Source organism: Dipodomys spectabilis, unplaced genomic scaffold (genome assembly GCF_019054845.1).
Source record: "Dipodomys spectabilis isolate Male_0828 unplaced genomic scaffold, ASM1905484v1 ptg000017l, whole genome shotgun sequence".
NCBI lineage: Eukaryota > Metazoa > Chordata > Mammalia > Rodentia > Heteromyidae > Dipodomys > Dipodomys spectabilis.
The window spans coordinates 8,668,265-8,680,847 of record NW_024870694.1 but is presented as its reverse complement, the minus strand read 5'-3'; the positions used below and the strand labels follow the sequence as shown (position 1 = coordinate 8,680,847).

The window sequence follows — 12,583 nt, the reverse complement described above, 5'->3', positions numbered from 1 at the left end:
CACGAGACCTGTGGGCCCATTTAATTTCTGCTGCAGAACTTGGCAGTGGCCTTAGCTGTCGCAGAGGCAGATGCTGCCAAGCCAGATGAAGTCAGACTTGCCGGTTGCACTGGTGCGTGTACCTCTGATTGCTTACCTGTGGAAGGGCAGTGCTGGCGCTGCATCCCGAGGCTTTCTTCCATGTCTTATGGTGTGACCCTTGCCAAGGGAACGGTAGGCTTCTGGGATAATGCACATTGCAGCAGGGAGGGGATTTTCTTAATCATGCATCTTTCTTTTCTCCCAGGGTGTGTAATTTGAGACATCTGCAGTCATTGAGCTTGGAGCTCAATGATCGTTGACATTTTTCTTTTTTCTTTTTCTTGTTTGTGTGTGTGTGGTACTAACTTTTGAACTCAGTGAAGTGTTTTGTTGCCATTTGAATCCTTCACCTCAAGTCTTCAGCCCGGGACCTTTTTCTTGGTTTATATTCCTTGTGCACCCGGGAAGTCATAGGCATCAGGAGATCGCTTCTGCCCTCTGTGGTTTTGGTTTCCTCCCTTTGAATGTGCATCTGACCTTGTTCAGAATTAAAGTATCTAGAAAAGCACTCAGGCAGGGAGGAGATGCTCGTGGGTTTAGGAGCCCACACTGCTTGCGGGCATCTGAGTGCTCTCTGTCCCTTTATGGGGCAACAAGAGCTCATGGCCAGACATGATTCATGGTGCTTTTCAAGCCAAGCCAGAGAGATGATCCCCTGTTTATGGGCCCCATTGTCAAGGTAGGTGTCTTCCTCCTAAAAGTTCATGAGAGGGGCTGGGAAGGTGGCTTAGTGGTACAGTGCTTGCCTTGTATGCATGAGGCCCTGGGTTTGATTCCTCAGCACCACATAAGCAGAAAAAAGCCAGAAGTGGTGCTATGGCTCAAGTGGTAGAGCCCTAGCCTTGAGCTGAAGAGCTGAGGGACAGCGCCCAGACCCAGAGTTCAGGCCTCACAACTGACAAAACAAAAAAGTTCATGAGACCTGCCATGCCCACTAGAGTCTCAACAGGTGGCTGTAAGGCCCTGAGACTCTGTGACAGTAACAAGATTCGATAGATTAGCAACGATGTCTCAAAGGCCAAGTCAGTGAAACCATCCCAGAGCAACAGTCTGGGTTGTAGGAACCAGCACATCAACCCCGAGGATGGGGTGGATGGCACTGAGGTCTCAGTTTGGCCTGGATAGCATCTAGGGCACCCCTTACTGTCTGCAAGGTGGAAGCTGCTAAGAGGGGGCTCCCCCGTTCTGTCATATTGATGACTTGGTTGGCACTTCCAGTCACCCTGAATGTGATGGATGATGGTTCTCATGCTGGCAACCAGGTGATGTCCATGGTCCTGCTGTGGCATGGCCAGGTGCATGCAGCTGGAGAGGGGGTGCTGGAAAGTGCAGCGTGTCTGTGTGTGTGTGTGTGTGTGCGCATGTGCGTGTATGATGTGTAAAAGAGAGGGAGAGAGAGAGGAGTTGTGTGTGGGGACAGCTACTCGGCTAAGCTTGTCACTGGCACAGATGTGCCTATGTCTGCCTAGAATTGGGTGGACTACACTTTAACCTCCTATAGTCCCAGCAGGTACATTTTCCTTGGTCAGTAGGTGCCCTGTACAAATCCTTCATCATAGGCTGAAGTGTCCATCAAGAATCCTGTGGAAGCCAGGCACTGGTGGCTCATGCCTGTAATCCTAGCTACTATGAAGGCTGAGATCTGAGGATTGCGGTTCAAAGACAGCCCAGGCAGGAAAGTCTGTGAGACTCTTTTATCTCCAACTAAGTACCAAAAATTGGAAGTGGAGCTGTGGCTCAAGTGGTAGAACGCTATCCATGAGCAAAAATAGCTCAGGGACAGTGCTTAGGCCCTGAGTTCAAGCCCCAGGACCAGTACCAAAAAAAAAAAAAAAGTCCTGTTGAGAATATCCTTTTAGCAAGGGGTTGATCTTGGCGATCAATGCAAGCAGATTGCCAAGGCTGTAGAAGAGGACTTGGCACCTACTGCCTGTTAGAACCAGCAGGTTAGCTCTGACCTCCTCTATTTCTGAGTCAAAGCTGCTCCAGACCAATGCGAAGCCTTCAGGGGTTTACGTCACTCTGGAAAGAAGGCAGGTGCTTTCTTGGCCAACCCAGTGGGAGAGCTCTGCTCTGGACCCATCCAGACAGGTCCTTTTGGCAGTCAGAACTAGTCCCAGCCCAGCCAGCTCTTTAGTCAGAGCAGCTGCGCAGCATGGAGTTGAGAAATGCCTTAGTTGAGGAAGCTCAGGATCAATTAGGCCAGTTAGACCTCTGCCTCAGACACACAGACACACAGGACAGTAGACCAGTCCTTGGGTCCTTTGGGTAGGTAACTGTTTTTCCCTGCTCCTAGGTGTTACTCATTCCTTCGTTAAAACTTGTTGGAGCCAAGTCTGCAGTATAGAAACCCTAAGATAGAAATCTGGGACCACAAGAATAATTTTTCTCATTTCGCAGCAGGTGTTTATGGGGCCATTCATACCTACAGTGCCATCCCCAACACTGTCGATAGGCAAGATATCCAGGGGTTTAATATACCCACTAAAAACCTATTCAATATTTACCAAACGGAGAAAACAAAGACACAAAAAATCATCATGTTGGCCTAGGACAGTACATCTGGTTTTACTTATTTGAAAGTTCTGCAGAATCTTCTTGACTGAAGTTTTGGTCTTGAATTTTGCTGAGATTCTGAAGAGCTTTGAACAGCCCTGCTGGGGCTTACGCTTCTGCCAGCACGCTGGCTTCGAATGGGAAGTCTAGGGACCCCAACTCACATGAGGACTTCTTGCAGCTTTATGGAGGGGAGAATGAGACACCGGCATCCTCCTCACCCCCTGCCGCCATCGGGGATGGTGTCACACCGGGCTGGCATCTAGCCAGCTGCCAGGGGCACTTACTTTCTACATCTGTCAGTGACAGGGTGTTTAGAGGAAGCTGAGCTAGCTTTACCATTAAAAACCCCTTTCCCTAAAAGATCCACACTTACAGGCACTATATATATATATATATATACACACACACACACATATATATATACACACACACACTATATGTCTATATGTATATGTACGTATATCTATCTATATATATGTGCTATGTGTATGTATCTATATATTTGTGCTGGTCTGTGGCTTGAACTCAGTGCCCGGAGGCTGTCCCTGAGCTGCTTTTGCTCAAGATTAGTGCTCTATTACTTGCCACAGCTCTACTTCTAGCTTTTTGGTGGTAATTGGAGAAGAGTCCCACGGACTCTCTAGCCCAGGCTGGCTTTGGACTGTGGTCTATAGATTTTAGCCTCCTGCATAGTTAGTATTAGAGGCATGAGCCACCAGCACCTGGAAGTATTGTTTCATTTTAAAATTAGTGCCTCAAGTTCCCTTTGTTCCATTGTGTTTTTATTATCCAAACAAGAGTAAAGATAAAAAACAGAAGTATTTTTGGTTTCTCCATCTCATTTTTCATTTTTTTTTCTAATCCTAGTATATATATATAAATTCTATTTCCATTTTTCCCCCTTCGTGTTTTGAAATTCTGACTTAATCGTCTTTATTATTTGTCATGACTGTCTTTTGAAGTGATGGGCTATGTTTTTCTTATGGATTGGGGATTTCGGTTTACATGTCTATAAGATCATTATAAATTCTTTTCTTTCCATTTTCTTCCTTTCATGTGAGAAACTTCTAGGCATAGGCTGCTGGGTCAGTGGGGTTTGAAGTATGCCTGCAAAAAACCTGACCCTTTCAGTGGAGATAAGGCTCGATGGTAGAGTGCTTGGCCTAGCTTGACCATGCTACTCTCTATCAAGCCTTATCCCCAGCCCGCTTGCTGAGAGCTCTCTCCCTCCCTCCCTCCCTCCCTCCCTCCCTCCCTCCCTCCCTCCCTTCTTTCCTTCTTTCCTTCCTTCTTCCTTCCCTCCCCTCCCTCCTTCCCTCCCTCCCTTTTCCTTCCCTTCCCTTTTCTCTTTTCTTCTTTCTCTCTTTTTTCTTTCCCTCCCCCCCTTCCTGCCCTTCCTCCCTTCCTTTTGTGTCTGGGCTTCTTGCTCTTCCTTAACTTTTTTGCTCAAGGCTAGTGCTCTACCACTTGAACCATACCTCCACCTCTGGCATTTTGCTTGTTAACTGTAGATAAGAGTCTCACATTTTCCTCTCCCAGCTGATCTCAGCTTCCTGATTAGATAGGATTACAGGCATTACTCTGCTTTCTTTTTTTTTTTTTTTTGCTGACAGAGATAGACAAGAATGTTTGACCATCAAAATAACAGTGAAACCAGATGTTTTTCTTTTGTCATTTACAGTTTCCACAATGGTCTCATATGCAGTATCTCAGTTAGTGTTCTTAATCCTCAGTGAGCACTGGGGTAAGGATGCTCACTGTCTCCACTTCAGAAAATGAAATGGATTGGAGAGTTGAAGGCTATTGGTCTGGGTGTTCTAGGGGCCCATTCTGACCACTGGCTGCCTCTCTTTCTCTACCTAGTACTTTGGCAGCCCAAGGTCTGTCACCTCACGGTGTGACTTGAAGGCAAACCTCATCCGAAACGGCTGTGATGGTGAAATCGAGAGCCCGGCCAGTAGCACCCATATCCGGCGGAGCCTGCCACTCAGCAACAAAGGCTCCAGCACCATGGGCTCCGACGTCATCCAGATGATGCCACAGGAAGTTGCCCTAAACCTTCGGCCTGGTGAGTCTCCTGCGTCCTTCCCAGTGGGCTGGATGATGTGTGTTCAGGGATGTCCTCAGGGAGTGAACCATGTTAACATGGAAGTGAGCCAGATCAGGCTGAGGGATATCAGATCAGAGCCAGGAGATGCTATGGGAGACAAGGCTCAGACCGCAGGAAGCAGAGGATGAAGGGAATAGCTTTGTGTATATATATATATATTTTTTTTCTAGCAGTACTGGAGTTTGAATTCAGTGCCTCATGTTTGCCAAACATTGCTGTGCCAGTCGAGCCACACCTCCAGCCCTGTATTTCCGTTGGTTATTTTTTGAGAGAGGATCTTGCTCACCACCTAGGTAGAAACCTAAGCATGCCTACGCCACTTACTTTTCGGCTTTCCATCATTGCTGGGACGTCAGGCACACACCAGTGTCCAGCTTATCTCTGTGGAGATAGCCTCATGGCCTTTTCTGCCTGCGTTGTCCTGGCACTGTGATCCTGCCAGTCTCTGCTTTCCATGTATCCTGGGATGACAAGCCCATGCAACTGTGTGTAGTAGTCGGTGGAGAAGGGGTCTCAAACACTTTCCTACTTGAGCTGGCCACTAGCCACAAGCAATCCTTCAGATCTCAGCCTCCCAAGTAGTATGGCAGGTATGAGCTACCAGCCCCTACTTTTCCGTGCTATTTAAAAAAAAAATGTGGTGGGGTAATTTCCTGGCAGGTAAGAGACTTTGAGTTTAATCCTTAGCTCTGCTAAAATCAAGCCAAAACAAATAGCCACAACAACAGAAACTCAAAATTATGGTAGAAGATCTAAAACATAAAATTTAAAATATTCTAACCAGCTTAAGTGTCCAGTCCAGTTCACTGTGCTAAGTCATCTCTATTACCTACCTCCAGAACTTTCCCTTCATCTCATGCAGAACTCTAACCATTGGATCATAGCTCCTCTTTCCCTTAGAGTAGACGGTGGTAATACACGGAAACGAACCACTTTTGTACCCCTTCTATTTGTTGAATGCCTGTGGTTCCCAGGGAGCTAATCCTATTATGTACTTAGGGAACATGTATAAGTGCACATGGGGTTTGATTCTACCCCTCTGGGACCACAGGCCCCTGGTGGGTCCTCGCTGGTGACTCTGTCACTGAATTCTGTGCTGCACATCACAGTCCGCTGTCAAGGGCAACTGTGGGTATGGATCGACTGGAGAGCAGCACATTTGGGACAAGGCAGATTTTTTTTTCAAGTTTCATTGATCTTTTTTTAATTTTTGCTCTTTCATCTATCCATTGTTTAGAGAGCGGATGGCATTAATGATTTCTAGATGGTTGTTTAGGATTTGGGACAGCTTGGAGCAGGCCTGGGTTCCAGCTCTAGATCTCTGCTTAGCTTGGGGGCTCTGGGTAGGCTATTCTAACCCTTGGAATCCAAAGGTTTTGCAACCCACGTTCTTCACAGGCACACGCAGAAGCTTATGTGACTTTGTTATTGTCAGTGTCCATGTGAGTGTGGGGCTCACTGGATGGGATGCAGTGGGTGCACATGGTGGACACTCTGTAAAGCTCCTTGTTGTTGTAGCTATTGTTATTACTGTACAGTTCTGGCCCTCCCTCCCTCCCTCCCTTCTTCCTTTGTATGTGCTGGTCCAAGAGCTTAAATTTAGGACCTAGACAATGTCCTTAAGCCTTTTTTTTTGTCCAAAGTAGGTGCTCTACCACTTGCACCACAGATCTACTTCTGGTTTTTTGGTAGTTAATGGGAACTAGGAGTCTCACAGACGTACCTGCCTGAGCAAACTTTGAACCATGATCTTAAATCTCAGCCTCCTGAGTAGCTGCAATTACAAGTATGAGCCACCAGTGCCCAGCGCATATATTAATTTCAAGAATGAATTCTGAGAAATGTGATTTTTTTTTTTAGAAATGTCTGATCTGCCTGTTTGGATGATCATAAAACTAAAAAAACCAAAGAAGGGTATAATTAGGTTCTGCTAAGTAGAAAAACCCAACAAAGTATTGGAAGGTAGCCATACCTCCTGCTAAGTAAGCTGCATGGTACAGTTTTCCAGGTTTGGAAATATTGTGGAAACACGATCCTGTGCTTTCCACAGTGTGGTGCTGTGTGCAGGTCAGTCTTGTGTGAGCTTGGCCTGGAGACCCAGTGCTGGAGGTGCTAATCTGACCAACCCTGTGAAGACATGCCCAAATCACGGCTCCTCTTGGCCTATAGACACGAAGACCCCAGGAGAGCTGATGAAATGGGAATTCTTTTTTTTTTTTTTTGTATTTTTTAAATTATTTTTCTTTTTTTTTTTTAACAGAATTTTTTTTTTTCTGTTGGTCGTGGGGCCTGAACTCTGGGCCTGGTCACTGTCTCTCAGCTCTTCAGCTCAAGGCTAGCGCTCTACCACTTGAGCCACAGCGCCACTCCCGGCCTTTTCTGCTTCTGTGGTGCTGAGAACCATGCATATAAGGCAAGCACTGTACCACTGAAAGACCTTCCCAGCCCACGGAATTTTTTTTTTTTTTTTTTTTGGGTCCAGTAGTGGGGCCTGAACTCTGGGCCTGGGTGCTGTCCCTCAGCTCTTCAGCTCAAGGCTAGCGCTCTACCATTTGAGCCATAGTGCCACTTCCAGCTTTTTTTCTTTTTTGCTTATGTGGTGCTGGGGAATCGAACCCAGGGCCTCAGGCATGCAAGGCAAGCACTCTACCTCTGAGAGACCTTCCCAGCCCATGGAATTTTTTTATTAAGTGGTTGTACTTGTAATTCCATAAGTCAGGTTATGAGTACAATACTTCTTGGCCAGTGGCACCCTTTCTGTAATCTTCCCCCATTTCCCCCTCCCATCCCTACCCTTAGATTACATAGTTCAACTTTTATATAATGTACATTGAATATAATGACTGCATTTGCTCCCCCTCTCTCCATTCCCATCTCTTCCCACCCCCATGGCCGTCTCCCTCCAAAACATGTTTCCACTTCCTGGTTTTGATTTTGTTAACCAGTTCATTCATTAGTTGTTCGGAGGAGTTATACCTTTGGACTCCTCCCCCAAGTATACCATCCTTTAGTCAGTTTGTGTGTACACACAAAAACCTTGTATATGTTATCGCTAGCTTCCACATATGAGAGAAAACATGTGTGTCACTTAACATAATTTTTTTTCTAGCTGGGCACCTGTGGCTCATGCCTGTAATCCTAGCTACTCAGGAGGCTGAGATCTGAGGATTACGATTCAAAGCCAGACCAGGCAGGAAAGTCCATGAGACTCTTATCTCCAATAAACGACTAGAAAACAGGAAGTGGCGCTGTGGCTCAAGTGGTAGAGCGCTGGCCTTGAGCTGAAGAGTGCAGGGACAGCGCCCAGGCCCAGAGTTCAAGTCCCACGACCGACAAAAAATAAAAAAAAAAATTCCAGGTCTATGAAATGGGAATTTTTAAAAGTTCTAGAGCTATTGTGGATATATTTTTCTTTTAAAATTGTTACGATAAAGGTGCTGTACAGAAGGAGTTACAATTACTTAGGTCAGTTAAAGAGTGGACAGTGTCACCCTCCTCCCTTGCTCTTGTGAATTTTTTTTTTTCAGTTGTGAGGCTTGAACTCAGGGCCTGGGCACTGTTCCTGGGCCTCTTTGTGCTCAAGGCTAGCGCTCTTATCACTTGAGTCACTGCACCACTTCCTGTTTTTTGAGTGGAGATCAGAATCTTACAGGGACTTCTGACTTCAAAGTGCAATCCTCAGATCTCAGCCTCCTGAGTAGCTAGGATTACAGGTGTGAGCTGCTGGCCCCTAGCTTGTGAATATATTTTAAAATATAGAAATACTCAAAATCAATAGTGTTTTTTGTTTGTTTTGCCAGTCCTGGGGCTTGAACTTAGGGCCTGGGCACTGTCCTTGAACTTCTTTTGCTCAAGGCTAGCACTCTACCACTTGAGCCACAGCACCATTTTGGGCTTTTTCTGTTTATGTGGTACTGAGGAATCAAACCCAGGGCTTCATGCATGCTTGGCAAGCACTCTACCACTAAGCCACATTTCTAGCCCCCCCAATAGTGTTTCTTAAAATTGGAAAATAATAATTTTAATATTTATAAATTGGAGCACAGGCACATGTCTGTGTTAATGGAGAAAGGTTAGGTGAAGGGAAAGTGGTATGCTGCAGTTAGCAAGAATTTCAGTTTACCAACTGTGAACTTCACCTCAGGGAAATTCCCTGATTCTGAGGAGCTGGAGTGAAGGGATTGCTTTTCTCATGGTAGACTTTCAGAAGTGCTTTTATGTCCTCTCCCTTGCCCCTTCCCCCATGCCTCATAATTGGTGTTTGTGGAGTGAAATAGAACACTTGCCAGCCTCAAAGACTAATCAGGGACAAGCCTCAGCATAACATGAGAGATGTATCCAGAAGGCTAAATTGCCATCCCAGGATAAGGCTGAAGACAAGAAAGGAGAGAAAGTAGGAAAGGAAGGAAAAGAAGGCAGGCAGGCAGACAGGCAGGCAGAAAGGGACAGGGAGAGACAAAAGGGAGGAAAAGGGAGTCCTTTTTAAAAAAATTTGTGTGTGTGTGCACATGTATGTATATGTGGATATATGTATGTGTGTTCTGGGAGTTGAACTCTGGGCCTTACATTCTCTATTGATTTTTTTTTTCCCCCCATGGCTGGCCACCACTTGAGCCACAGCTGTACTTCTAGCTTTTTGCTGGTTACTTGGAAATAATAGTCTCACAGTTTTGTCTTCTCCAACTGGCTTTGAACCTTATTCCTCATATCTTAGCCTCCTGAGTAGCTAGGATTACACATGTGAGCCATCAGGGCCTTGTTCCCTTTTTATTATTATTATTATTTTTTTGGTCCAGTCGTCGGGCCTGTACTCTGGGCATGGGCGCTATCCCTCAGCTCTTCAGCTCAAGGCTAGTGGTCTACCACTTGAGCCACAGCACCACTTCCGGCTTTTTTCTTTTTGCTTATGTGGTGCTGAGGAATCGAACCCAGGGCCTCAGTCATACAAGGCAAGCGCTCTACCACTGAGTCACCTTCCCAGCCCTTTTTTTTTTTTTTTGGTGCCAGTCCTGGGCTTAAACTCTGGACCTGGGCTATCACTGAGCTCCTTTTTTTCTTTTTCTTTTGTCAAGGCAAGTGTGCTACCACTTGAGCCACAGTTCTATTTCTGGCTTTTTCAGTGATTAATTGGAGATGAGACTCAGGGCTTTCCTGCCCTGGCTAGCTTCTAATTGAGACCCTTAGATCTCAGCCTCCTGAATAACAAGGATTGTGTGTGTGTGTGTGTCTGTGTGTATCTGTGTGTGTCTGTGTGTCTGTGTGTCTCTGAGTGTGTGACTCTTAGTATATTTTCAAGGTTGTATAACTATTACCACTATCTAATTCCAGAATATTTTATTCACCTGTTAAAGAAACCCAGTGCATACTAACTGTTACTCCTCATCCCACTCTCCCTCCTTAGCCCTTCCTAGTCAGCCCCTGGCAACTCTAGCTCCACTTTCTATCTCTGATTTTGCTTCTGCTAAACACTTCTAAAGGGTCATATAACATGTGGCTATTTTTTCATTGGTGTACAGTATACTTCATCTCATTTTTATGGCCATGTAATAGTCCATTATGTGTATGTAGTTATGCCACATTTTAGTTTGAAGGACTGTTTCTACTCTTTGGGCAGTTCTGAACACTTATGTACATGCTTTTTCTTTATTTTTAGTGTATATTAATTATATAAGATAATGGATCTTGTTATGTCATTTTCATAAACATACAAGTTTTTATGGGGACACATGTTTTCAATAATCTTGGGTATACATACAGCTAGGAGTAGAATTGCTGGGTCCTATGGCAATTCCATGTTTAACTTTTTGAAGAACTGCCAAACTTTAAGCAGGCTTTTGTATAAACACAGGATCATGTTTTTCATTTTATTTCAGGATAAGAACTTAAAAAAAAAAAAACTTTAAGAAAAGTCATAAGATCCTTACGAAAGGACATAAACTTCAAAGCAAGTCTTTTGGAGATAGTTCAAAACTAGAGGTGGCTTTAATACACTGGGTTAATTAGGAAGGTTTTTTTCCTGAGTGATTATCTGAGTGATTTCAGTCCCTAAGCTTCTTTTTTTTTAATTAAAAAAATTTTTTTTTTATGATCTGTTAGCTGCTGCTGCTGCTTTTTTTTTTTCCCCCCAGTCTTGAGGCTTTTTCTGAGTAGTTTATAGGACATAGAGTCTCACAGAATTTCCTGTCTGAGCTGGCTTTGAACCACTTTTTAGACATCAGCCTCCTGAGTAGCTAGGATTACTGGTGTGAGCCACCGGTGCCCAGCCCAAATTATTTTGGCAACTTTGTGTGAGTCTAAAATTATTTCCAGATAAAATTTTAAGTGAAAATAAAAGAAGCAAGCCGGGTGCCGGTAGATCATGCCTGTAATCCTAGCTACTCAGCTGGTTGAGACTGAGGATCAGAATTTGAAGCAAACTTGGGGAGACAAGTCTGAGAGACTCTTATCTCCAACTAACCAGCAAGATCCAGAAGTGGAAGTTTGGCTTAAGTTGTAGAGCATCAAGCCTTGAGCTGGTGGGGGGTGGGGGAGCTAAGGGAGAATGGGAGGCCCTGGGATCAGACTCAATACACACACACACACACACACACACACACACACACACACACACACACACACACACACACACACACACACACACACACACACACACACACACACACACACACACACACACACACACACACACACACACACACACACACACACACACACACACACACACACACTCAATCTCGAATCTCGAAAGTTCTCACTCGAGTTCTCTGTCTACTCTCTAGCAGTGCTTGCCATCCCTAAGGGGAAGGCTCCCTTTCAGGTGGATTGCTAGTTGCTATTGGTTAATAGTGGGAGAACCTGTACTTAAGAACTTGGGCATGGCAGAAATCTCAGTGCTTGGAATCAGGAAGGGTTTCTCTGTGGAGAAGCTTCTCTGTGTAGTTTGTTTTATCTTGTTCCCAGACCCTGAGCTGAAGTGTGGATTATGAGGACCATCTGCAGAGAGAAGAGCTGTCAGCCCGCAGGGATGTGTGCAGAGGAAGGCTGCTGGGGACAGATCTGGGCATGTAGGCTAGTGTGTCACCAGCTGTGTGGTGAGAAGGCCTTTTACCCTGCTGGGTGTGTGGCAGGGCACCAGGTGAAAGTCTCAAGTGTGTGAGACTTTGTAGACATCACAGACATACTGGAGAGTGCAGTGTGGCTGTGGAGGAGGAGGAAGGGAGGAGTGTGTCCAGATAAAGTGCATCATAGGTGGGAAGTGTGTCCAGACTTTGTCCTGGCAGGGCATGCTCCACACCTGCCATGCTGGGCCACTTCACTGTGTCCACACTGGGAGTTGGGAAGGAAGGCCCAGCTAACCTGTTCTATGAGTGCCAAAGCCCATCTAGGAGTTTGTGGCATTTCAAATCAAACATGTTAGTAATGGTGATAATAAAGCTTCATTCTAAGTGTGAATGATACTATTGGCTTTCTTAGACTTTTGTTTTGGAAAACTTACTTTTAACAGTTGTAGCCTTCCTGTTGTAAGGTGTGTGTGTGTGTGTGTGAGAGAGAGAGAGAGACAGACAGAGACAGAGACAGAGAGAGAGATCAATTTCTCAGAACAATGTCAAGAGATTCCTTACACTGGGTATCAGTGGCTCATGCTTGTAATCCTAGCTACTCAGGAGGCTGAGATCTGAAGATCATGGTTCAAAGCCAGCCTGGGCAGAAAAGTCCAACTTATCTCCAACTACCCACCAAAAAGCCAGAAGTGGATCTGTGGTATAAATGGTAGTCAGCCTTGAGCTAAAAGCTCAGGGACAGTGCCCGGGCCCTGAGTTCAAGCCCCAGAAG

The 12,583-nt window shown here is 45.4% G+C and overlaps 1 protein-coding gene across 1 annotated transcript in view; it reads left to right on the top strand.

Annotated features, from left to right (window-relative positions):
* Itgb5 (integrin subunit beta 5) overlaps window positions 1-12,583 on the top strand; it is a 125,115-nt gene that overhangs the window by 30,266 nt on the left and 82,266 nt on the right. Inside the window, exon 3 of the mRNA XM_042668194.1 lies at window positions 4,504-4,708. Within this exon, the coding sequence (XP_042524128.1) occupies window positions 4,504-4,708 (205 nt within the window). The remainder of the gene's footprint in view (window positions 1-4,503; window positions 4,709-12,583) is intronic.